This window comes from Gavia stellata, chromosome 1, assembly GCF_030936135.1.
Source record: "Gavia stellata isolate bGavSte3 chromosome 1, bGavSte3.hap2, whole genome shotgun sequence".
NCBI classification, from domain to species: Eukaryota; Metazoa; Chordata; class Aves; order Gaviiformes; family Gaviidae; genus Gavia; species Gavia stellata.
This window is the reverse complement of record NC_082594.1, coordinates 1,440,087-1,467,101: the sequence shown is the minus strand read 5'-3', so window position 1 is coordinate 1,467,101 and position 27,015 is coordinate 1,440,087. Positions and strand designations below refer to the sequence as shown.

General features: G+C 49.2%; 1 protein-coding gene across 1 annotated transcript in view; it reads right to left on the bottom strand.

Moving 5' to 3' along the window:
- The window catches only part of SLCO2B1 (solute carrier organic anion transporter family member 2B1), a 46,619-nt gene that overhangs the window by 4,899 nt on the left and 14,705 nt on the right, over positions 1 to 27,015 (bottom strand). Inside the window, exons 6-10 of the mRNA XM_009817877.2 lie at positions 24,551 to 24,681; positions 13,782 to 13,890; positions 7,251 to 7,415; positions 5,471 to 5,663; positions 4,504 to 4,663 (exon numbers count right to left, since the gene is read on the bottom strand). Coding sequence (XP_009816179.1) covers positions 4,504 to 4,663; positions 5,471 to 5,663; positions 7,251 to 7,415; positions 13,782 to 13,890; positions 24,551 to 24,681 — 758 coding nt within the window. The remainder of the gene's footprint in view (positions 1 to 4,503; positions 4,664 to 5,470; positions 5,664 to 7,250; positions 7,416 to 13,781; positions 13,891 to 24,550; positions 24,682 to 27,015) is intronic.

Here is a 27,015-nt window from a genome sequence, read left to right as displayed (position 1 = left end):
ATCGCAGTACCTTGGTTCATCTACAGTGGTACCTTGGTTCATCTCTCCAGAGGCACCTGGAAGTGCTCCCAACCCAAACACATCCTTGCCTTGTTGATGTGAGCCCCAGCAAAGCCCCCCTACCCCCCTGCAGCAATCCTTCTACGCTCGTGCTTCCAGCCCTGTGTTTCACGCCTGTTGTGCATTGAAGATACTTACGCAGAGGTTTATTTCAATGTCATCGTTTGCCAGGTGAATGCTTTGGCATCCTGCATAAATCTGGACTCTTGGCACGGAAAAATCTGACCCACAGCTGATAAAACATTCAAGCCTGACGTGAGCTTACTGGCCTGTCTTATATCTTTTGGAGGAAATCTCCAGGGGAGCAGCCTGGGCTCCGTCACCTGTACCCAGCTTGTCTCCTGCTGTGAGACCCTTCATCCAGGGGATATGTGTTGAGCAGAGCTGGCAACCGAAGTCAGAGCCCAATCTCAGGGAGTGTTAAATCAGAAAACACCTGCTAGGGGAAAATGCAAAACCTCACCTTTGAGAGAGGGTCATAAATAACCAGCTCAGCGTTAGCAAAGGAAGGATGCTCCAGGGTGAGGGATATGGATTTTTTTACCTTTCTCCAAATCTTAGTCAGAATTTTTAAAGAAACCTCTTTTTTTTTTGGAAGAGACCTTTAAATAAAACGAGCATGATCTTATTGTTGCTGGAGGGGGACAGATTCACAGCGGGATGGGGGTTTGCAGAAGGGTGATCCAGGGGCAGGAGGACCCCAGGGTCTCCCAAATCCCCGTTCCCACATCACTGCCTGGGGAAGTGGCATGACCGATGCCCATAAAAGAGACCCACAAGGAACTGCTGCTGGCTGGGAGCACAGGGGGAGATTTAGGATGAGAGGGGACACGGTCCCCTTTCAAAAGAGGAAAGAGGATTTAATATTTTAAATTAAGACTGGGATTTATCTTCTCCAGCCATCTGAAACGAACTAAACCAAACTCATCATCTGGGCTCCTTCCGCAGTCGTGGAGGGAGAGCTGGGTCTCCAGAGGATGATCCATGCCCTCCACAGATAAGTGCCTACGACAGCTGAGATGAATTTGGGCCAAAGCAGTTAAGAAAAATGCAATTAGATAAATTAAAACTTGTTCGATCTGTGCGACTGCCACCTTTTACAGAGAATTGGAGTCACGATATTTAGGGGACTCGCACAAAGCCAAATGGAGACAAAGGGCTGGAGATATACGCGATGGAGGCACAAGGCCGCACTCTGCCCCTTTCATTTGAAACCTTGGAAGATTTTTAGAGCAGGGAGCACGATCCCGGCGGAAAAAGCCTCCAAGCAGAGGGGACAAGCCACAAAGCCACTGGTGGCCCGTCCCCATGAGATGCATCGTCTGGGCAGCGGTGCCAGGAGGCTGACACAGCAGCAGGGCTAGGAAAAGCCAGCCGGCGAAACGGGCAGAGGAGAATAAGCAAGAGCAGCCCTGAAACCGGGGCTGTGGTTTCCGGGCAGGGACGGGCAGCTGGATGGCACATGGCCAGCCCTGGGTTTTTCAGGGTCAACATCCCCAACAGTACCAACAGCAATTGTTTTCTTAAGAGAGAAAGCTGCTCACATCCAACTCCGCCTGATGCTGTCTTATTCCTGCTGGTTTTCCCCAGCTTGGACCTCCCGGTACCCTAAATTTTGGGGTGTGTGCTGACCAGCGCAGATCTGACCCAGCTGGCAGCAGAGGGATATCCCTGTTCCCACCCGTGGCCATTCACGAAGAGAGCAGAGCGGGGCTCCGAAACCCAGAAGCCCCATGGCACAGAGATTCCCGCAGTCCCGGGGTAGACCCCGTGGCCACCTCTCTTCAACAGGTCACGCTGGACCTGAACAAATAGCAAAGCACTAAAAGGTTGTCACTGCAAGGTCCTGCTCTTGGGCAAAGTTTGCAGTCTCCTGCAGTTGTCCATGAAATCTGGGGACATGGGGTGATGCAAAGAGCAAATTGCTTTCAGTGTAGAAGAGCTTTCAACAAAAGACAAGCTTGCACTGTGCAAGCCTCCTCTGGAAGGGTTGCAGCAAAGCTGAGCACAAAATTGCAGGTTTTCCTGCACAGTGGGAGGTTTTCTAGAAACCCAGGCATTTGGGAGATGGAAAGCAGTAGGCAACAAGTGCCACAGGTCCCTGCACTGGCAAAGAGATGCTGAAAACGGTAAGAAAAGTGTTACATAGCAGAGAAAGCAGGAGCTGGAGGAATGCCATAAAACGCAATAATCTCATTTTTCCTTTCCTGCAACCCAAAGCCAGAGAGGGACTGAGGTTGCTCTGCAGACGCCTGAGTTCAGCTCCTAGTCCAGCGTGACAAAGAGGCAGAGCTCAGCATCTGTAGCCACATCACTTTGTGCCATGAACCCCCCCGTCCCAGGGAGGTGCAACGTGCTCCAGCTACTACGTGCTGGCACATGGCTTGGCATTTATAACAACATACTGAGATACAGTCCCTGTGCGGAAGAAGCTCTCACACAACTTAAATTGGGTCAAGACGCATCAATAGGTGGAAAGAAGATTCAACAAATTATCCCAGTGCTAAAGGAAGAGCTAACGGTGGCTTTACCAAGTAGTGTTTGCATGGCACCATCAAGGGAGCCCTGATTTTGTTGTAGCGCGTGGCTACACATAATGATACATATAATGAATGCAGGAGTGGGTCACTTCCAGGAACACAGGATGTCAAAGGGCTGGAGGCATCTTTGAGAAGGAAAAAGCAGTTGAAAAGGATCTTTTATACAAAAGGCAGGCACAGGGATGCAGAAAAGCACATTTGGGACTAAGCTCTGGCAGAAAATGTAATTGTTATTAAAATGAAGTGTTGTTAATTAACAAAATGCTGCTAAAAACTGCCCAGACAGTCCCATGCTGCCATTATATCCTGTGCCAAGAACAGAGCGGAAAACTACTCACCCTATATGGATTGCTAACATTTTTCAGATAGGTATTGGAATTGGCAAAGGATTCCTTATTATTTATTTGTTGAACTGTATTGCCTGGAGACCCAACAGGCTATTGGCACTATGAAAACTCAGCTCTATTGGGGTTTTGGTGACAGGCAGGGAGCAGCAGAGGAGCGAGACCCCGGCACAGGGCAGCAAAATAACCCCGCCAGGTCTGCAAATGAAGGGAAAGCCACGAGCAAAACCCATTTCTCTAGCCACCGCATCGTGACTCTCCCACTAAATTATCCTCTCATGCAGACACTTGGACAACCGGTGCTTACGGAGAGGATGCACATTGCAACTGGATCATGACTTTTTAACCTGCAAATCTGCAGGCTGAAAGGTGGAATAACATTGCTTTAAGGAGGCCCTCCCCGAGCATGCAGTGAAGGTCTGCTAAATCAGTGCTGTGTGTACTGGGGCAATGGTCCCTCCAGGCTTGGCGTGCCCAGAGCACACAAAGTTGCTCCCTGAGTCCCCAAAAGCAAGATTTACCTGCTCTCTCTTCATCTATAGATGTAGCATAGCTAAAACCAGTTCTGTGATGGGAATGCCCAGGCTACTTCTGCAGCTGTAGCTATCAGTTGAGCATTTTCTGCTGGTATTTCCCCCCACTCTGCAGGAGAGCAGTTTGGACCAAGTGTAGTTTTGCATTTTGCTTCAGCAAAGATAAATAAATAAATTGTTCATTCTAGGCTTTAAGCAGTATTTTAGGTCAAGCCCAAGCAAATACTATGGGGTGAGCAGCCTGGGTGATACCTGCTGCAAGACTTGGAGGTATGTGAAAATTTGTGCCACCTGCATTGGTATTTTGCCTTCGCAACCCTGGAAAAATGGAAACACTCAGACTCCATCCAATTTCAGAGAACTTCAGGCATGTGATGCCTAAATGGGAACCCTGGTTTTGATAGGTCCCTATTCAAGGAAGACAGATGGGACAATTCACAGCAGGAGCCTGGTGGAGGTGGGCTGACTGACCCCGTCGAGAAAGCATCCCTTGAGCACAAGAGGCATCCATGGTCTTGGGGTCATGCTAGGTGCCATGATTAGCCCTTCCCATACCGCACATCCTCCTGTCCCACCACAGGAAACACAGCTAAGAAAGGTGACCTTGTTGGTGACTGTTTAGGGGTGAAGGGAAAGCAGAAGGTCTCTGCGTCTTCCATGCAAAAAGTCCACTCAAGCTGCTGGGTAGCAAGGGAGATATTGAAGCTAGGGTTTGTGGAGCAAAAACTGACCTGGGGGGAGAGCAGTGGATGGGGAAGGACACCTTGACAACCTAAAAGGTTGGATACCTAAAAGGTACCTTGGCCTTTACTGCCAAGGGCTGCGTTATACTGGAGAGCGCTAAGAGACACCCGTGTTTTCCCCGGGGCGTTCTCAACCTTACCCTGCTCATCCCACAGGGTCACGGAGAGCTTGTCCAACACTAACAAACATCAGAAAACCTAATTGCCAGACTTGAGCGCTGCATTGGTCATCCCCTCATTAGCCATCCCAAGCCAGGACATTAGCACGGTGGGAATGACTCACCAGGACTGAGTTGTTGTCTGTGTTGATATTTACGACTCTGCAGCCGGCGGAACAGGGTGAGATGTATTCAATAGCGTTAGAGCCGCAGATGGGGTTATAGGCTTTCTCGGGGCAGCTACACTGGAGGTTACACTCCGAGGCATAGTGTTCAAATTCAGAGCTATGACAGGAAGAAAATATAAATGCATGGTATTGAGCATCATTAATACACATCTTATATAGAAAATATACTGCATATATATTGAGATTAGTAAAGAAGCACTTGACTGCTTAACAAAACCTTCCCCATATGTAAGTGAGGACCCACAGAAAATCCACTACAACCCCCCCCAAGCCTTTGCTCTGCCTGGGCAAAGCATCCTGACCACAAATGGTCAAAGGAGTCACACACTTCCTTCATATATGGCCCCAAATCTGGGGTCTTGGGGTATTTGCAACACCACGCTGTGGGAGGTGGTGAGCTTCCTGCTGAGGGCTTGGACCAGCTTCCACCGAGACCACAGGATGCTGAACATGCGCATTTACAGAAACTTGGATCAAGCCTTGAGGGAAGTCAAGAAGGTCCTGCCCGTGTTTAGATGCATAGGGAAGCAGCCATGGCTTTGAAGGCGTGATCCCAGGACTGGCCCCTGCCCAAACTGTCTGCCTGTGAGTAACGCGCCACACTTTCCAAGATGAAGTCTTAATCTCTTGCTGTTTGTGCCAAAAATGCTCTCACTTTGGGTTTTACTACCAGTCAATAAAGTTAGAAGGAGTAAGGACACAGCAGATTCGGTGTTTATTCACAAAAGCATTAATTTCTAGCCTTATTTTATCACCATTGACTGTTTCTCAAGAGGGAATAAACCCATTTCTGGGTCTTCTGCTTAACTTCCACCTCCACCTCAGGGAGTGCAGCTGAGGATGGGGGTACACACAGCCCTGGGAATGACCCACCCATGCCCAGCCTAGCCGGAGCTGTCGGTACCTCTCCCTGTAGGTAACGCCCGCGACCTTCTGCGTGGGGCAGCCGAGGAAGAGGAGGGGGAAAGCCACGAGCAGGCAGAGGAACATGCCGAGGACACACATGGCACTGCATTGCCTCAGGGACATCTGGAACCGCTTCAGGATGGCACCACCCACCACAATCCCGACCATCGCTCCAGGGATGTTCACAGCACCTGGGGAAAGGCAGAGCCTTGTTTTCCATCCTCTGAGCCGTATCAGTCCCTTCGTTATAACAAAGGCCCAGAGGATTTGTTGTTGGATTCCTGCTTTTCAGCATCGGTGATCTGGAGGGGACCAAGGTTTTTGCAGGGACTGGTGGAGTAACGCTAAGAAAGAGCAGTTTTGCAAAAAACAGCAGGACCCCACAGCAAACTGTCTTATGTATCCACGCACGGAAGATACAGGGACAAGTGAAAAGCTATGCTTATGCAGCAAATATGATTTTTCAGTGTAGACAGGAGAAAATATCAAAGAAACCTGGAGAGGATATTTAATTTCCGCGTAATGCAGCAATGTGCCCACTTCTGTTATCATCATTACAAAACTGTGAAGGTTTCCGTGACAGACTCGGCGTTTTGCAAAACCCACCTTACAATGGGATACCAAAGAAGTGCAATCTGTTTAATTCAACAAAGAATCAACAGGGAGGTTGCTTTCAGCCCATAAATAATCCACACAAGGAAGGGTTTTCCAGCTACAGAAAGCTTCTTAATCTAACAGAAAAAGGCAAAGCAAGATTCCGCAGCTGCGAACAAAAGCTAGATAAATTCAATCAAGAAATACGGCGCACGTCTTTAACAGAGCGGGTAAATCAAGCCTAGGAACAACTTAGCAGGGCACATCAGTGGAGGATACCACTGCTTCAGCATTTAACCTTGCCACCCGTATTTAGCCTGGGTTGCTGGGCTTTGCCAGTCCGCTCTGCTCACTTTCTTCTGCTTTATTTGTTGCAGACTTCAGAAGACTCTTTCTCCGAGTGCATGCTGTTTGTTCAAAAATATATTTAAAATGCTTCTGTGTCTAAATCTCCGAACACTCCAACTGATGGTAAGAGTAGGGCTTTATTCTTCATGTTTTTATTACCATGAGAGTCTCGCACAGGGAGACCTCAGCCCCATACAGGACATTCTGGATATTACAATAAAAGCAAAAGCAGTCTAATCTCATGAGCACATATCCCACTTAACACTTACTCCTTTCCTTCTTAAAAATACCAACAGCAAGCAATTAGCCCAACTGTTACAAGCAATTAGTCTAACTACAGCAAACATTTTGAAGAGTTTAGGCACAATTATGACACCAGCCTGACTGGCTTCTTGCTGCAAAGTGTCTTCAAAATGCATGTATACATCACTGCAGTTTTAAATTTTATTTACTGTCTACTTTTTTCAAGACCCTTAACCCAATGATTGAGGTAAAGTAATTCCTGCTACAGAAACATGCACAATTCAGATCTGATGTTTCTTTGCTCCCTTGATGCGATGGGTTGGTTTCCTCTCCTTGATTATAGTGAACAGCTTTAGATAACAAAAGAAACATTTCTCCAGGTCTTAAAAGATTTTATTCTAGCGAGCTCAGGCTGCAGTGTAAAGGAAGGAAGGTAGATAGATAGTAGCTGAGAAATTGTAAGGGCAAGGACCTCCTGCCACGTCTGCCTGAAGAAGACTGGTAGCTCCAGAGGGAAAGGTGCTTCTTAGTAATCTCTAGATTATTTCCTAAGAGGTGCTCAAAAGCTGGGGCACCTTGATAGCAACACTTACCGATGATCATGTTGGCCAAGGACGCCGTGAGGGAGAACTGTCTCTCCAGGAACTTCCCCATGAATGTTGCTAAACCAGCAACCATGGCAGAGAGGTTGACCTGAGCCAACACCACCAGTAGGTAGACGGGATGACGCAGGTTCCTTAACAGGACCACAGGAAAATCTGAAAGGAAAAGGGGAAACCTGTTGCACTGAGAGGAGATGTACAGCAAAATATTAATCCACGGAAAGCGGCAAACCCTTGAATTTTCCTACGGGTAACTCTTCAGGAGTGGTGAGCTCTTCTGAATGTTTCATTTACAAAAGGGTAGAATGCATGCCTTCAGGGTTTATAATTTCAGGGCTTGATTGCGTGACCATTTGGATATTAGAAAGTCAGGATGAAGCATCAAGACACTTCAAAAATTAAACACTTGAAAATTGCAAAATAGGGTGAGAGAAGGAAGCCGACAATCCCTCATCGCACCTGCCTCAGGAACCAGCCGTGGGATGGGTGAGTTAATGGCAGAAGTTAGTTGTTGCAAAAGACGATGCAAAAAAGTAGGGTTTTCAGAGCAAAGCACGTCCAGCCTCAAGGAAGAATAGAATATTTTCAGTTGGAAGGGACCTACAACAATCATCTAGTCCAACTGCCTGGCCAATTCCGGGCTGACCAAGTTAAAGCATGTTGTTAAGGGCTTTGTCCAAATGCCTCTTCAACACTGACAGGCTTGGGGCATCGACTGCCTCTCTAGGAAGCCTGTTCCAGTGTTTGACCACCTTCTCAGTAAAGAAATGCTTCCTAAGTAAACTCCAAATGAAGCATCTTGACCCAAGAAAATTGATATCTCAAGTCAACATATGGGTGATGTGCTCAAGCAACCCTGAACATCTGCAGAGGACAAATCTGCTGCCTTCTGCAGTGATACCTCCTGCTGAGCTCTTCTTCAGAGCTGCCAGGGTCTTATGATGCCTTAGGAGAATGGCAAGCGGCTCTGCGACAATTTTGCAGCCTCAGCTGAACCTCTGTAAATACTGTCTATACCTCCCGCCTTCAACGGGTGGTCTGTACCGGCTTGGCTAAGAGCAACATGGAAACCTGCCTGTCTTTCCCCCACCACCCATGGGCTGAGGGCTGCGGCACTGAATCATTACAGGGGCTCCTACAAACACACACGGCCCGAGTAGACACGGCCTCGGTTCCTTTCCCTGAAGCTTTCTGGCAAGGCTTCTGCTAAAACAAATACAAAAGTAGCTGGGAAGTCATTAAAAGTTAATTTATTTGTTTGCTGTGGTTGCAATTTCAATGTCCTTTTTGTTTCAGTGATAAAAATGTATTTTTTGATTACAGGCAAGAGACACTCCAGCAAATTCCCCTGTGGCTGAACCCTTACTGCTTGAGAAAAAGCCTTCAGCCTGCTCAGCAAAGACAGCTGCCCCACTCCCACAGCCGCGGGAACTGGGATGCCCGATGCTGACAGCCGCCAGATGGGAGGCTGTATTTCTCCAGCCTGGAGCGATTTCTCCTTCGTGTGCATCCCGAACCCGCTTTCTGCTCATGCCTTTGCTCCCCCTGAACCACCGCCTTCCCCCTTGCTCTTCGTCCGGCTTTGCAGCGCAAGCAAAGGGCGCGCATAAGGGCAACTTCCAGACAGACAGATGATGAGTTTCCCAGATGAGGGCTCTGAAAGTCAATATGCTGAAGCAGAGATAAGGAATTAACAGGGAGGATTAGTGCAAGGGCCTGCCATAAATTAATGGTGTTAATTCTTAGCAGCTCACAAACAATTGGGACAATCTTTGTATCTCCTCCAGCACAGAGGCGTTGGGAGGCTGCAGCGGGGGAGAACTATCTGGCGCTTGTCTGGGATTTGCCCCAAGCTGTGTATTTGTTTTATCTGTCCTAAAAAGTTATGTGAAGAGCAAGGGTCCCTCTGTGGATGCGAAGGGGGTCCTCCATACACAAAGGCAAAGCTCTCGTGCATGGGAGTATCGCCTCTCCAGCTCAGCACTCTGCTCTCAGGGTTAGGCAAGCAGATAAAGACGTTGGGGAGCAGCAAACTCAGGGCACTAGAGAGGGTCCAAGCATGCAAGGCACGTTCAAGGACCCTGAAATACTGACACACTGGAGAGCTGGGAGGCCAGCAGTCCACCAGAGAGGGAATGAGCTGTGATGGTATCTCTGCGCTAGACCAAGGTGAACCCCAAAGAAGGGAGGTGGTTTTGCTCATAAGTATCAATAGAGGTCTTGCTTTTAGAAGCACGTTCCTGCCTAGTTTACATACTGGAATATCTCAGACATATTGCAAATATGAAACCTCAACTTGCTTGCTGAAAGATCTCCCAAGAGCTAAACCAGCCTTTTGTGGGAGGTAGTGGGAACCTTCCACCCACAAAATTTATTTTCCCTAGAGTTCTTTGGTCTTCTCAACCAAACTACACTCCCTTTGCCACCCCAGATCAGAGCTATAAAGCTATAGCAGCGAGCAGGTCTCCCACTTCATGGTGGGAGGCAGCAAGATTGCCGTCCTTTGCGATCACCATCTCATTACTAATTTGATATTCCTTACAGCTCCAGAGAGGAAGCTGGGCAGATGCTAAAAGCAAGTGGAAACCTTAAACTAATAATAAAAAAAATCCCTGAAACCAACTTTAGGCACTATAGAGAAACAAACAAGTCACAAGCCCAGTGTTTTAATTGCTTTGAAGATCACCTTTAATGGCTTAATTCCCAGTATGCGCAAGAGAAGCTGCACATCCTCCCAGGTGTTTTCAACAGAAGCCTAGAAATTAGCATTGGAAATTACTTCAGGCTAGCTAAATCCTACTTTCTTGATTACTGTGAGCAGGTCCAATGCCTGCAAAAGGAGCACTTCATGAGTATGAGGAGCAGGGTGCAACCCAATGTCACGCAGAGCATCTGTGCAAGAGCCAAGATCATTCCCCACAGTGCTTTGACTTTCCTACTTTTGAATAACTCCAGCGAGTGGAGACTGCTCCCTTCTTGGGTAATTGACCTCATTGTTTGAAAATGTCCCCAGTGCTTTGCCTGAGTATTTATCCTGTACACAGCTTCATCCTGTTATTGCTGATTGTGGATGGAAAAGCTCTTCCTGTCCTTGAGGCAGAGTTCCCAGGGCTTTGCAAACTACTCTCTGCTCATCACACCTTGCCCCAGAAAGATTTAAAGCCCAGTGGCCTCCAGAGAAATGGAGAATGTGAAACACCTCATGGGATGGGCTCTAACCCATCCTCATTTTGTTCCCAATAATGTAAAATGGCAAAAATTCCTGCAAGCCTTATTTTGCTCTCAGTTATCTCCATGTGCACTGAAGCAACAGAACAAATGACAAAACACATTTCCTTCTCCATAATCATGCTTCATTTTGCAACATTTAAGCCGAAATAAGTGACTAAACAGCATTTCTGAACATCTTCCTCTTCCAGGTCAGCTTAGTAATTTAAGGCTTGCCTCTGCCAAGCCCTTAAGGAAATGATGAACCCTTAAAAGCATTCTCCAGCCTTATACTGCTCGAGGAGCAGCCTAACCTGGCAGTGTCTTTCTCACCTGGAGTTTCCCCCAGGCTTGGGCCAGGTTTGGAGCAGGAGCTGCATTTTCCCCACCCGTCAGTGCCGAGAGAAAGCTGTCCCTGTTCCCTCCAGCTGACAGGCAAAGGGACACTTCCCAATGGGAGACACTGCCTTGCTCCTGGGCAAAGCGTTCCCGGTCCCAGGTTGAGTTTGCAGCCATCCCGCATGAAAGTACGAGGCCGGTTTTCAAAAATGCTTTAACACCAGCAATGAGCCAACTCCAAGTGTTGACTCAGTTGACTCCAACCCCAAGTGCTTTGTTTGAGCAGACCCAACGCCAATGGTGCAAAGAACCTTCTAACTGAAAGTGGATGAAGATCTGCAGATGAGACAGATAACAAAGCACAGCCCTAATCTCCAGGGCCATCTTACAACCTGCTTGAGGTACTCAAACACCTCAAGTGTGTTCAAATACCTCAACCAGAGGGAGGACTCTGTCTTATGAGGGATGCAGGAGGAACAGGATTGAAATATCGTATGGAAAAATCTGAGATCTTGTATGGTCCCTGCTTGATCCAGTACCTGCTGGCATCCTCGTGCTTTCCTTCATCCCACCCCAAACAGGGGACCCATCGCCATCAGCAACCTTCATCCCACCTTGAACAGGGGACCCGTAGGATCAGCAACCTTCATCCCACTCCGAACAGGGGACCCATAGCCATCAACACTGGGCAGGCCTGGGGCTGCCTGTCCCAGGGACAGCACCAAAGCACCAGGCAGCTCTGGGAAGGCGACCATCTGTAAAAGCTCCCCTCGAGATGCAGATGGACCAGCAAGCAGATGAGGGCCAATCCATTTCTTGCCAATAGCCATCTGCAGCATTAGGCTTAGCCCCTTGCCCATAAAACTGATGTATTTTTTACGAGCAGTGAAAAGCTGTGAGTGGAAGACTGAATTAACATGCAGGTTGCTATTTCTCTTGTAAGATATTGCAGGAATCTGCTTTGCGTCATTTCTGCTGGTGGACTGGCACTGCCCATCTCCTAAATGCCTGTTCTCCTGCCTTTCTGCGGAGGGGTCCCCTGCTCCCCACCCTGCGTGCAGAGATGACAGATGCAATCAGAAAAACCAAGCAGGTATGTCTCAAAGATTTCACAGCACAACCCCGTCAGTTCCAGTGTCCTGACACCAGCAAAGCGGGACCCCTCTCCCTCAGGAGCCGGCTCATCCTTTTGTACTGGGGTGTGGTGTAAAAAAGGCTCACTGTGAACGTGGTACAGGGACTAGACTGTCCTACAGCATTTCTCCATCACGTGTGTTGCATTCTGTCTCTCTTTTTAAACAACAGAAGGTATAAAATTGCAAGGTGATTCAGGCTGGAAAAATCTCCAAATGCTGTTTTCATAAACCACTACACAGAGAAGAATAGTAAAAATAGAGAGGAAAGAATGCTTGGTGACAGAAAGAAGAAACAAAATAAGCAGGAGAGTCATAAAATGGGAGGTAAAATTCTCTTTCTAGTGACTGGTAGATGAGCTAGCACTAAAGTCTTTAGACTTCACCCAAATTGCCCCCATCTAACCATCACACACCATCTACCATCCAGTTTCTGGCTCTAAAAAGAGTTTTGTACTAGAGATCCCAGTGATTTCACCAAGATTGTTTTTCCTGACAAAAAATACAGACACTTCATTTTTTTCAGGATTGGGCTTTAGGGGATAAATTCTCAGAAATAATGAATTTATTAGCACAGCTCCCGCAGCCCTGACAACAGCAACCCTGATGCAAGCCCGGAGCCAAAACTGCAGCTCGAGCAGAGGTAAGATATTTCCTTCTCTCTTCACCCAGGAGCAGGGAGCTCATTTTTATTAATTTTTCACAGGCAAAGAGCAGAGTGTCAGTGTGAAAACCCCATCTGAGCGCTATAAATCTCTTCCCACGCAATCGCGTCCATCACGCGGGTTTTCTAAATGACAGTGCAACAAGGTCAGCGGGGGAATAAACCCCCGACTTGCTCCTCCAATTTAGCATTAGGCTAGCAAGGAAACGGTGCTACTAGCAGAATAAAAACCTGCCCACGCTTGTTTGGCTGTGCCTGCCCTGCACTGACCTTAATAAAACAGAGACTTTCCAATAAATTAAAGGGATAATATTCAGGAAATATGGAGGAAGCTGACACGGATTGACTTCGGAGGGTCACTTTTCTTAAGTAATTGCCAAAGTGCAGAGTATATTTCCTTCAAAAAAACCCCAACCCTGAGCGGTAACCTCCACAGACTACAGCCAAGCTGATTCCCTTCAGCACAAAGCGCCTACTCGTTTCTAAACGAGCTAATTGCACTGGATTAAAATCACCCTGCACAAACATGCATCTGATTTTAATTGCTCAGACCCTGGCTCCAGGCAGCGCCGGCCATCCTCGGAGGGACAGGGAGGGCAGCCTGGCTCGGATATTGTCAGCAGCCTTGAAAGAGGGGGGCTGAGGAGGCTTTTGGGGATGAAGAGCTGCCAGTGCTGCTGGGGGTCCCATTCCTGCTATGACTTGAGAGCTGAGCAATAGCAGCTGGATGCACCCAAGCTGCAAAAACCCTGTAACTGGGGGGCTCTTTCCCTTCCCATGGCTCTGATCCAAGCTCACAACTTGCACCCCTCTTTCCTGCCTGGCTTTGGGCTCCGATAAGGTTTTGGCCTCCATTTCCCACTGCCCAGATGAGCCACAAAGGCATGCAAGGTTGAGAGCTACCAACCCCAGACGCTTTGATCAGCACGAGGTGGAGCGGGGTAGTCTGGATGTGATGGCAAGCATCTGCTGTGAGCAGACCAAGAAGAGATCTGCAAATCTAATTAACCCAACAGTACGCCTAAGTTGCACCTTGCAGGCTTACCTGGGAGTCAGGCTGAGCACAGGGAGGAACATCCCTTTTTCTTACCAGCATTGCAACCTGCCCATTGCCAGGACGTATGTTTGTGCAAGCAAAGAAACCCACCCAAGCAGGAGGGAGGGGATGCACGCACTTACGTTTGATGAACTTGGTTAGAGAGAGGTTTTGCACGTGTTCGGATCTCGACCTGAGCTGGCTGAGCACATCCTCACTCTTCTTGCTGTCGCTCTCCTTCCCACTCGCCACCTGGGAACAGACGAGAGGCTGTCACTGCACCGACCATGCCAACTTGCTTTTTTTCTCCCAAATCATGACAGACAGCAGCCCATGCTTCTTGCAGATGGAGTTTGCGATGTTTCTGGGCTTGCTCAGCACTGCCCATGTCCAGCGTGGGATGTGCAGTCGCTGCCGGGCAGGCATCCTTGTGCCCGCACGTGCCCGTGCCGTTGGGTCTCTGATGGGGCTGAAAGCATCCACGCGGATGTCTGTGTTACAGGGGGAAGAACCAGCTTCCCCGCCTTTCCCCAACAGTAATGAATCACACTTCAGAAATATCCAGGTACAGCACACCGTGTGCCCAGCCCACACAAATTTGGAAATTCAGGAGGTGTAAGCCTTTGCATGGGGAAAGATGGATACCCTTAGGGAGATGCTTTTCTTCCCCAGAGGACCTGGTTTACCCCTGTGTGCGGGGGAAGCAGGCACCTCGACCTCCACCCAAAGCAGGTTTGGACACTGGTTTTGGATGGGGGATAGGCATTTCCCCTGTGTCTCCGTGTGCACCGTAACAAGCTGCTGTGCAGGTGCCTCTGCCCCTCTTACCAGCAAGGAGAGCGGGCCACAGTTGCAGGAGGAAAAGATCCAGGCAAGGAGGGGGTTTGGGATGGAGGCAAAATATTTTCCACCTCCTACGCCAAGAGGTGCTGACCCAGAGCCACCCGGAGCAAGGACGTACCGAGGGTCATGGGGAGCAGCCACACACCCCTCACCTCTCCCAGCCCCTTTCCCCTCTTCTCCCGCTCCTGGAAACCCCACCTGAATTTCAGCAGCTCCTACTTTCTTTAATGCTTTTGATTTTTTTTAGCCACATCTTTCCCACTGAACAGCAGCAGTATGGAAGGGACATCCTCTCCCACCCTGGTCCATGGAAGGGGATGGATCCTGCACCTTCCCCCCTTTACTCCTTCTCTATTCAGGGGAACAACAACTCTCAAAGAGGTGCTGGCAGAAGAGGATCATCTAAGGTCCATTCCAGCCTCATTAGATGACTGCATGTCCGAGGCAAGTGTCCAACATCCCATTGGCAAGCGGAAGGCCAAGGGAGAGGAAGAATTCTTGGATGTGCATCCCATCCCCTGTTCTGCAGGCTTTTAGGGGAATCACTGGCTGGAGGGCACTAATTAGATTAGATGTGCTACTCTACACGTGTAATAGCAGAAAGTGCTCAGCGGGAGTGCGGTTTTCATGGAAAACCACAGCGTATTTTTAGCCAGAAGGACAGAGCCGGCGGCCCCATCTCTGACATCCCACATCAGCTCAGCAACCGTGCTGTTGCAACTCTCGACACAAATTTAATATGAGTCAGACAAATGAGTTCATTCAACAGAAATTAGATGTTCTTAACTCACAGGGGAAAAAATGGGCAGCTCTTTGGCTAAAATGATCCCTTTTCCTTTGAAACTGAGACTGATTATTAAACATCGGAGAGGTCAAAATGTCCAGCGCTGCGAATGCCACATTCGCTTTTTGAAGAGCCTCTACAAGGTAAAAGCGATAAAACTCCTTTCATGGTTTTTATTAGTAGAGCTCAGGGTTGAATACATTTTTCAAATGCAAAGATAAAATCCAGCTTCCTTTCACTTTTCAATTAGGTTACAGGGGCTCTTCTCTACGCTCTAAAACTGCAGTGTTTTCCAAAAATACATTCAAGCTGTTGCTGAACGTGGCTTTCTCAGCTCGCAGCTGTTTGTACTTCAGAGAGGCAACAGTCTGCTGGGCACTGTCTGCACATCAGAGGGGAAACAAAAAAAAAAAGCCTCAAATCCCCCCAGATTCCCCAGTTGGGGATGCCTCTGCGTGAGCGTGACCCTTGCAAGCGGGTCGTTTCTGTGCGCATCTGCTGGCTTAGCACCCACCCGAGGAGCAGCTGCTGTCTGCACATGGAGCAAAGCCCTCGAGGAGGAGGAAAACTCCTCTCCCCACATTGGCTTGGCCCCCGATATATTTTTTTGCTGCCTGAAAGGATCAGGAAATGCATTCCTCTGGGATGAAGCAGGCACATTCACACGCTGGGAAAGCAAGCTGCGGAGGGACCAGCACGAATCCTGCCTGCTCGCTGTGGGCAGGGAGGTGAATGGTGCTGGCTCTACCATCGGAGATGCTCGATGAGCAAACAATTTGGCAAGCCGGCGTGGGTAAGTGCAATAACACGGGCTGGTTGCTCAGCACTACCCCGGCTGTCTGCCGCAGCACCGTGCCAAGGAAAAACAAACAAATGTGGGAGGCATCTTGCAAAATGCCCCCACGCTTGGATTTTTCAGGATGATTCCTTTAAAGGACTCGGGGTTTTTGGTGCATCTCCACCGCTGAACGGGCTCTCGTTGCATGTCATGTTTTTGCAACGGGATTTTATCTATCGCCGTCACTTCTAGCATCCTTGGGGGGATGGAGGAGGCAGACAGGCTTTTGCAGAAGGAGGATGAAGCTCCCCCACGCTTCGCATTAGGAAGAACATCCCTAACCTAACCTTGACCTGGGGAAAGCCCCCGTTTCCCTGCCCAGACATGAACAGAACAGGTATGACTGAGGAGGGCTGAGACCTGGACTTGCTTTGCAGGAAAGGCAAATGAAGGCAGCTTGCCTGCGAGCCGGGCTCCTGCTTTCACCGGCTGCTATTGCACCTGCGAGAAGGGCAGCCAGAGGTGCCGGCACTCTGGTTTTATTCAAACGCACCACGGGGAAAAGGGATACATGACCTGCTCTGTGACAGAGAGGTTTTCCTTGCTTAATTTGAGGCTTCTGCAGAGTTTCCCTCTGGCTGTGCAGAACCTGGCGCTCCCGGCACAGTGAAAAGTAAGGTCAGAGAAGCTATTTTCATATTAAACAAACAAAATGTAAAACCTCATAGCTTGAAAATGAATTATTTTCCTCCTGACAAGGTCATGCTCCCTACAAACACTTCATTATGCCTCTTCCAGCAAGTGTGGGTCCCACCAGGGACCCTATTTCCTAGAGTGTCAAAATAACCAGCTGACAGGCACCTCGCTCACACGAAATGGGATGATTATTTTTAGCCGCCGTTTGCCCCCGCCTCTAAAGCTCCCTGGGGAAAATCTGAACGTAGAGACCAGCCCATTCCTGTAACTTCCCAGTGGCACCACCACGCCCTGCCACTTGGCCCCCAGTTGCTCCCCAGATAATGCCCTGTATTTCTAGACTACCTTTGCTGGTGCTTTAGGAGCTTTAATGAGGCAGCCTCAGAGCATCGCAGCCCCAGGAGCAAAGGTTTTCAGACAAAGACTTAGATTTCCCTGTCCCCGCTCTTCAACCTTTCCCCATTAACTGATAACCCAAATTGGAGCCGGTGTTTAAGAGAGTTCCCCGTCAGTTATTTTCATTTCAGCTTTTCGCATACACTGGAAGCGCACCGGGTCACTGCTGAACAAACATGGGAGGATTTGTATAAATGCAGGCAATCTGTCCTGAGACAGAAACTGGAGAAGTTATTTGTCACTTCCCCAGCGCCGTTGCACAATGTCTCTGCCTGCACAGAAGGGTCGAGAGTCGCTGCCCCAGCATTGTCCCAACCACGCTGGACCTGGGATGTCCGCTGGGACCCCCAGGGACAACCCCAGACAGCTGTTTGCACCCTGAAAATAGCCTTGGTGGGTTGGGAAGTCCCCAGTGGCCCCAATGCAGGGCAGGAGGCTCCTTGCAGGCTTGGGCGTGCTGGTGCAATCCCGTGATGTAGCACCAGCATCCATGGGGCATCCGCCGGGCAGGGCAGGAGGGGTCCCGGCTGCGTTTTACCTGCAGGAGCTTCTCCTCTTCACAAACCTTCTGCTTTGGGACTGGAGGGACAGGCGTTGCCTGAGCCTTGCCAAGCAATGCCACCTCCAGCGGGAACGGTGTGTCCAAATATTTGAGATGGACACATGTAGCCAGGACACAAACACATCTCTTTCAAGGGTTCCCTGTGCTTGCAGCTCCCTCCTGTCACCATGCACCAGGTGCTTTTTGGAATGAAACAAGTCGATCCAGTCTGCAGGCTGTAGTCGTAAACTTGCCAGCTCTCCCCACTCCGTGGCTTGGGCACTGCCCAGACAGATGGGTTTTGCCCTGGGAAATGGGGGGGTGACTCCTTAACCCTCCGCCCTGCCATGTACATCTCCTCCAGGATGGAGCTGCATGTCCAGCTTAACATTCCCCTCTTTCCCCAAGCGTCTGTTCCAACTATCCGGCAGGGCAATTGAAAGCAAAATCTGGAGATACTGTACAGATGACAGGGGACATGTCTCCCACCATCCCAGCGGAAAAATCCCATCAGATGCACTTTGCTAGGCTACCACAGAGCCGTCATGTTTCTGCACGCCCCGAGCACTCCCTCAGTTCACGTCCCTCCAGCCCCACCATGAAACACCCCCAGAAATCCGCCTCCTCTGTTCTGCAAAAGATTTCATCTCCTAGCCTCTCCCAGCCTCTCTGTCCCATCCCATGGGAGATGACCTTGCCCCTTCCACCTCCCCCATTAGCAACGCCAAGGAAGGAGCACAGTTCCTTTCCACCCCATTTCTGCACTTCTCCCAGTTGAAGTGCCATGCGTGAAGCTTTGAGATGAAGAAGGACCCACCACAAAAGAGGCATCATCCTGCTCATCCTTTCTGGTTAGCACCCAAATGTCCCCCAGAGGGTTGGGTACCTTGGGTTAGGGGCTGATGGATCAGCAGCAGCCTGTCCTCCCTCCTCAACAACACCGGTGATTAAATAAATATAGGGAATGCAACAGGTCTAATCTCTACAGTCCTGGGCGAAGCAGAACATGCAGCATCAAACGGGAAACCATTAGCTAAACTGGAGAACGTGAAAATTAGGAGAGTAAACACAACATGGCCAAATAGGAGAAAGAGAGCGGAGCATCCCAGAGGGATGTACTGAGCTGCTGGGAGGTGCTGGTGGCTTCCCCGGTGGTTTGGCGGAGAAGCCCCAGCGAATATTTTCAGTAAACCCCTTGGCATACTGAGAAGACATGTACTACTTAATCTGCAGAGGAGAAGGAAGGTGGGAATTGTCCATACAGAGTAGGCTGGGACACCATACAGGAAAAACTAGGCAGCCAGAGGGCTGAAATAACAGAAACCGAACCAAACAGTGCAAAGGGCACAGCCATGCGCTTGGGGTTTAAAAATAATTTGTGCTGCCCAGCTGGGAATGTTGGAATTGAGAGGAGGAGAATGACGAATAGCTCCAGATCTATCTCTGCAGAAGCGTATGGCGCAGCCATGGAAGGAGTAAGTGAGGAAGAACCAAGTATGGTGTTTCCAGGAGAGCTGGGGGAGTGCAGACCCTGGTGAACCACCACCAGAGACCAGATCTAGACCAGTGCAGCACCGGCAAAACCAGCTTGCGGCTGGGATGGGTGAAGAGCAGTGCTCTGGGGATGGAGAAGCTCTCTGGCAATGGAGGACTATCTAGCCTCCCTCGCCCAGCAAAAGGCTTTCTATAACCATGCCAATATGGCAGTGAATAGGAAAAAATATTTACTCAGGATGATGGGCAGAATAACAAACCAAAGGCTAAAATATAGACTGGAGGTTAGACAAAGCTTTGCAAGATGCAGGAAGTTTCTGAAACCATCTACTGGGAGGAAAGCACTGATGAGATGGACTGACACCCAGAGGGGTTTGCGTGACAGAGAACCAGAGCCGCCAAGGCTTGGACATGACCTGGACTTGGAGACCTGCTTCCCATAAAATCCATCTGAGCTTTCTCACGAAGCATCTGTTTGCAGATGACATGTGCTGACATTACAGGGGAGGCTCTGTCAGGGTGAGGAGGAAGTGTCACTCACCCCCTTTGTACGACCTTTGGGAGATGTTTGGTTCTACGTGATGTTGGAGTGTCACAGAATGAAACCTGAACCAGGAGATAATTTGGTGTACAAGACAGATCTTGCACATGAGAAACGCTGAGCAAGGGCAATGCTCCTGCTTTTGTTTAAGGTGCTCCTGGGAGCACCCTTCCCCTTTTCAAACCCTTTTCATGTCACCCACGGAGCTTCAGGGACTGGGGAGACGCTTTACCAGATGCAATGCGACAGATGGTAAGCCTGCAAGACAGGCAGACACTGTGCCCAAGCAAAACCATGGGGAAAGCCTTTAGCAGACAGAATTCAACTGCCTGCGTTGGGATACGATAACATCACCAGCGCCAGGCAGTAAAGTACGAGCTAAACTTTGGCTACTCAGCAACTGGAAGATGCTCAAACGCTGTAGTTCCCCGCAATCCAGGACACAACCCTGAGAAATGGTTCAGGCTCATGGAGGCAGGATTAAACTGGAATTATTGGGAAAAAAAATGGTCTTGACTGGAAACAATCCATCCAGTAACAGCCTCATCCTCTCATGCCCTGCCTGAGATCATGACAACTTTATAGCTCTGCTGTGATTGTTCCTCAAATAGGATTATTCAGGATCCTTTGGTGCTAGAAACTTACTGACAAGTTTCAAAGCAGAGGAATAAAAACGTTCTGGGTCTGGAGTGATTGATTTATGAAAAAAGATCAAAAGAGCGAACTCTCATTATCATTATGCTAACATTAAGTGCACAAGTCATTCCAGGAACTTCAAAGAAAGAAGCTATAAAACAAAGGTAAAGCTGGAATGTGGTTGTAGAATAAATAATCTAGATCTGTCTCTGCTGATGGGACAAATAAGTCTCCAAATAGACAGAAGGCTGTGCTGTTATTCAGTGTTCGTTGGATGATGCCCATTGAGGAGGATGGTCTTTGGTCGGGAGAAACCACCAAGGGCTCAGATGAGATGTATAGAGTGAGACAGGAGAAAGAAAGGAAAATGAAGTTAGGGTGAGAATCAGAGGAGAAATACCGCTTTGGGCAGCAAGAAGTACTGAGCCATCGGTCACTCTTTGCTGCTGCCACCTCATTTGGTGGACTCTGCAGAGGGGAAATGTAGCCACAGCTTGGTGTGGACACGTTATTCCCAGGCAGCAGCATCAACTACCGAGACATGCATGGTCCCAGGGGTCTTCAGACCACAAGTGGCACAAAGGCAGCCTGGTCTAGGGCACCTGAAATTCCTTTTTCACCTCCAGAAATGAAGCCCACAGCTGGTGGTGCAGAAACATCTCAGCTTCTTCTGCGGACAGACCAGATCTGTGCTTTTCCCATGTGCTATTACGGCTGTCGTGCCTGGAGGTATTTGCTGTGGGTAAGATATTGTGCTGGAGCTTGACAAACACAGGGAAAAGCCCAGGTGATGCTTCAAGTACTTGCAGCTTGTGGTTGCTGGGGTGGTGGCTTTTTTTATGCTTCGGACGGGTAGAAACCCTGAAACTGAAGGCAGCCAAGGAAATGCCAACCGCCTTTGAAGCTGTATTTAGACAGGGATGACCCAAGGTTATCACAACGTCCGTTCCTGCTGATCTGCTGGTCTGTAAAACCCTACCCTGACCCCATCCCTCCCTTCCCCTCTGCAGTGTGCCGGGGATGGGGCTTCGTGCTGCAGAGCCCGGAGAAGGAGCTGGATGATCCAAGGACTGGGAAGCCTGCCGTATGAGAAAAGGCTGAGATAACTGGGTTTGTTCAGCCTTGAGTAAAGAAGGCTTAGGGGAGACCATATCACCATGTTCCAGTATTTAAAGGGTGCTTGCAAAGAAGTTGGAGACTCCCTTTTTACAAGGAGTCACATGGAAAAGATGAGGGGTAATGGGTACAAGTTACTCCTGGGGAGATTCCGATTTCCAAGAGGAAAATTTTTCACAATGAGGACAATCAGCCATTGGAATAATCACCTCAGGGAAGTGGTAGATTCCCCAACATTGGACACTTTCAAGATTCAGCTACACAGGGTGCTGGGCCATCTTGTCTAGACCATGCTTTTACCAAGAAAGGTTGGACCAGATGATCCTTGAGTTCCTTTCCAACCTGGTATTCTATGATTCTACCACGGGGATCCCACCTTTCCTCGCTGCAATGCCGCATCTCCCCCTCTGCATCCCAAAACAGAGCCAAGCGCAAGAAGAAACAGCAGCTTTGCTCTGTGCCGTGAGAGGAAACCTGGAAGCAGCCCTAAAGCCACAGCATGAGCCACCGTGGGTCCCACCTTAGCGGGGAAGGGCGGCTGGGGCAGAAGAAGGCAAAATTGGGGTCAATGCTTTACCAGCGCTGAGCTTTGTGCCTGGAAACACACATTTCTCTCCTGTCTTACCAACTCTACCCATCCCTTCTACAGGGTTTTGCAATATATCCTCGGCGGATGCTCTTTTGATGGGGAACCACGTCTCTAGCAAGCTCAACGGCAGGTGCAGTAATTCGGTGGCCCTAGAGATACTGCTCACTGGAGAGGAAAGGGGGCTGCTCTTCACGATGGAAAAGCAGTTGTGCTTACACTGTTAGCCGAACACCGATTTACTCCAAGAGAAAGCAAGAGAAAGTGATTTATATTTTTTTTTCTGCTATACCTACAGAAAATCCCCCTGATAATGCAGATTTCCTACAAAGCTTCGAGTGCTCCCACAGCAGACAGATGTTTTACCCAGAACAGCATCTGGCAAAGTTTCTAAAGAGGCTTTTTTTTTTTTTTTTCTAAGCAGGGCCCCTTGCTGCTGCGGGCAGAGCTGATACCCCCATCGGATGGGCACGAGCCGGCTCGGTTGCCCCTGGCATCTCCCGCCCTGCAAGGGGGGGCAGAATTATGCCATCCCTTAGACTATTTTCCTATTATTATTTTTTACTGTAAGCTGTTTCCAAAAGCTTTCTGGGGGAAATGGTAAAATGGAGAGAAATTTGGGAAGACCTGGGCTGCAAAGGTTATAAATGGGTGCTCAGCCATGTGGAAGCATTCCCTACAGTTAATCAGCCCGTAGAGCAGGTGACATCCTCCTGCTGTTTTCTTAAATCAATATCCAACCAAACCTTCCTTAAACTTCAGAACTGATCAGACTGATCAGAGTGCAGCACTTGCAAAAAAGTACAGTTGTTTTAGTTCGAAGCACATTATTTTCTCTCAAGAGCCATTTATGAAATTAATATTCCCATCAAGCCCTAATAAAGAACCTTTCTCCTAAGATATAGTGTGCCACCCTTGCACACCGAGCAGGTTCTGCTAATATAGATCATCCGTAATGACTTTAAAGTGAACCAAGCTTCACAAGGATAAATCAGGCACATTGCATTCAGTATTGCCCTCATCCTGCAAAGTGCTGAGCAGTTTCCACCCCATTACCTTGCAGGACCGCAGCACCTTTGCAAACCTGACAGCATATATAACCCAGGAGTAGATCATTATATCCCCAGAAGTGTAACTGGTACAACAGGTCACATTTTCCCAGGCAGGGGAAACCCAAATCTCCCTAAGAATCACTCATTCCTGCGGAAATTCAGGCAACTGCAGGAGAAATGAAGAATTATTCTGCACCAGAATGCGTGCATGGACTTGTTTAGACAAGAAAGTTTCGATGTTGCCCCAAGGTAAAATATATGTGGAAGACAATTACACAGGCTAGAGCCTGGCCAAGCCATCGAGACGAGTGCAATTTCACCGACTAAGCGCGTCCCAGCAACTTCAATGACATTCAAAACCATAGCATGATGCGTCCGCTAAATGCACAATTTGTTTTGTATTATTCCTCACGACACGCCGGTCGCCAGCAAACCGCGACTCGCAGCCGGCGAAGCGCTTGGGAAGCTCGCAAGCTGTTTTGCATCTTGTCGTGAGCACTGGAGCACCCAGAAGGGCTCCGGAGAGGTCGAAAAACCCTGGTAGTAAACACAGAAGCAATGGGCTCCAGCGAGAGCCAGGGACAAGCATCTCCCAGCAAACTGCAGGCAGGCAGACGTTGGTTTGGCTTGCAATAATGGGTTCGGACTAGCAAAGGCTTTTTCCCTGCCGGGCAGCTCTGAGAACATTACAGAGCCAGGGTTTAGGGGCTGGGAAGTGTCTAAAATCCTTTTGGCCAGCAAAGAGGTCGCAGGGAGAAGAGGTGGTGAGTGAAGCTGGCAGCAGCTAACCCCGAGCCCCATGGACAGCGAAGGGTGAAAAGGGACTTTAGCAGCGGAAAGGAGACAAACTGCCCTCCAGCTGCAGTATTTCAAACACCCCCAGGGTACCACCCACTTCTAAGGAAAGGCTCCTGATGCATTATTCATATTTTCTATGAATTGGGACCGATTTCCTCATCGGCCTCACACGTGGCTCCTCCTGAAGCATCTCCCACCAGCTCCCAAAAGAGATGCAGCAGAAGGAGCAGGACCATCGCTTCCATAGGGAAGGCAAGGAGTCCCACCTCCAGGTGAGCCAGGAGGGTGGCTGTGAGAAGGACCTCAATCCACACAGGGCTCGCCTGGTGTTATATGTTCCTACGGAGGAATCAACACTCAGGTGCTGTTGCAGTGCCCCACCAAGGAAATTATCACGTCCATTGAGCTGCTTGCACCGTGCTGGGTTTCACTAGGCATCTGCTTAGCATACAAGAGTCTCTGACGAAGGTGAGAGCAAACCACAGCTCACAGCTGACTTTGGGATGCAGCTATAAACTGCATGACCACTTCCATGGTGGCGTTTCCCATGGACGCAGCAGCTAATGCTGGTGGCGAGGGAGGAATGTGCAAATAAATACATGAGGTATTTGTGCGCAATGTCAAAAAGGCAATCTGCAGCACCTCTCCTACCTCTTTCGGCATTTCCCTTGGGAAGAAGAAATAAGGCACCGCAGACAGGGCCACGAGACTGGCTGCGACCAGGAAACCAAGCCACCAGGCGCCGACCCACCGCGGGTCTTTGTTCGTGAGCTGGACTTCGTCTGCAACACAAAGGGAGAAATGGGCATTAAATCAAAGGTGAACGGAGGGACCCCAGCGCACCAAAGGGATGGTGATGGGTGGCCCCAGCCACCCCAAATGTCAGTGTGCTCCAAAGCGGTGGCTCCCAACCTGGTGACCATCAGTTTTGGGGTCTGAGCGGTATTTGCACCTGACTCGTCCCGTGGTGCTAAATGACATTTCATTCTCGGTTATCATCGGGGTGTCTAAAAACCCACTCAGCCCATTGAATGGAGACAATTGGGGCAGGGATGTCCTACAGCTGGAAAGGCAGAGGAAAGCATCCCCACCACAGCTTTTTCAGAGAAGGGATACCCATGTTGTGAAAAAGCTTGGAAATACTCGCTCGAGGGGATTAAGCCATGACGTCTGTCAACACAGAAGGAAAAATCCTTTCTTACAATTAAAACGGAGTTAACTCCAATCAACTTTCGGCGTCCAACAGCACTGGTTTACTTTTGTACGGTTTGGCTACCCACACAAGGACCCCCGCTTCACAGCAGGACTTGGACCCTGGAGCTCTGCCCACCAGCCTGGTCCATCAGCCAGTGCTTGGCTTGCAGCTCGACCGACGGAAGCCGATCTTTAAAAATGCTTTGATAAGGATTATATCCTTTCCTCCTGTCTGCCTTCCTACAGTTCACCCAGCCTCCTCTCCTGTCATCCTCAGGGCACTCTGCCAAAGATTCCATTTTCTGCTGGGAGGGTACTTGGCATGAATAAAACGGGATATGCAGAAGCCAGAATGCAAATTCGCAACAGGGTGAGTCTGGAGCAAGAAATATTTCTACAGAAAAAGGGGATACCTGTGGCTAGACAGCATTCATGTGCAAGCCCAGGAAATGAGTCCTCCCAGAAACCTCTTCCTTCACTGTGAGGTTTAACACAAGTGAGCTATTCTCACTGGGGGGGTGCAATTAAAACTGCGATCAGTTTACTGGATTTCGGTACGGCGGATACCACCACATCTAATCTCCCATCTCTGGAAGTAACAAGTGATAGGTCAAAGAAATTTGATAATCTCCCCCTGCACGACGCATTTAGCAAATTGGAATTTTAAATCCCTTCCTGAATACAACAAGTTTTTTTCTAGGAAAATGTGAGGTTAAATTAGATTTAGCATGAAGCAGCCGCAGCTCGCTAGCTTTTCCCAGTAGGCTGAAGACATCTTTAGGCTGAAGACAGCTCTAAAACTGGGTGTTCTCCAGTTCTGGCTACTGAGGCTCATTTCTCATTCAACGCCCATCTGCAGAAGATGGCTTAGAAGAACTGAGCTTCAGAGTGTACTGAGGAGGATGGATAGCTGCAGCAATAAGCTTGGAGGTCGCCTGATAGGAGGAGGCAATGTCAAGACCAGAGTGTGCTCGTGTGCTGCAAATATCATAAACGTATAGAGGGACAAAGTCCGGGTGACAAAACGTCTGGTGAAGTCAGTGAGTAGGAATGAGCTGGAGGCACCGAGAAGGATTTGCCAAAGCTAATGCACCTGTAGTGTCAACACCCGCTGCTCATCCAGCTCCAGCCCTGATGCTGTCCGGTCACCACCCGAAGGAGCCTGTCCATCCTTTTCCTCACGTGAGGATATGCTGAGCTGTATAACATGTGTCTGCTCTGTTAATAACCAGGAAAGAGCCTCTTGTTTTCCAGGCTGGGTTTCAAGAGCAGCCAAAAAGGAGATGACTACAAATGCTTTGACAGCACAGCTCAGGAAGAGCTTTTAAAGGAAATCCCTTTCATGCTCCTCTTTTGCCCTACTCAGCATTTCTCTTCTACTTCTTTTCACCTTCCTCCCATCCTACCCTTCCCTCTGCTCCTTCATGTCTCAGGGTCCTGGTACCCATTCTCCATTCCATCTCCCCTCCATCTTTCTCTTTCATGTTTCTCTCTGGGTTTTGCTCATCCTCCACATCCCCACTATTCCCCGGTGCTGGCTGGTGGCAAAATGTTCCCGCTGCTTTTGCTGGCATGTGGCAGAAAATTCGTAGAAGAATGAAAATCAGGTCTGTTCTAAAAGCACGATGCAGATGGGCATCCCTCTAACCAGACCTGGCAGCAGCCCAGGGGTGAGGGATCCCCAGGTCTGAAGGATGATTAAAATATGGGATTCCAGCAGCCACGGGGCCAGGTTTAACCCTCCGGATGTGTGTGTGACACCGAGTCGGGTGGGAAATCCCACTTATTTGGGCCATCCACCCCAGCACTGATGGGACCTGTCCCAGAGCATCCCCAGGTGATGGAAGTGATTTAACAGGGGAGGTAGCAGGCAAAGGCAGCCAGCTCTTTCCCCGCAGGTTGCACCCTCATTCCTTGGGGGT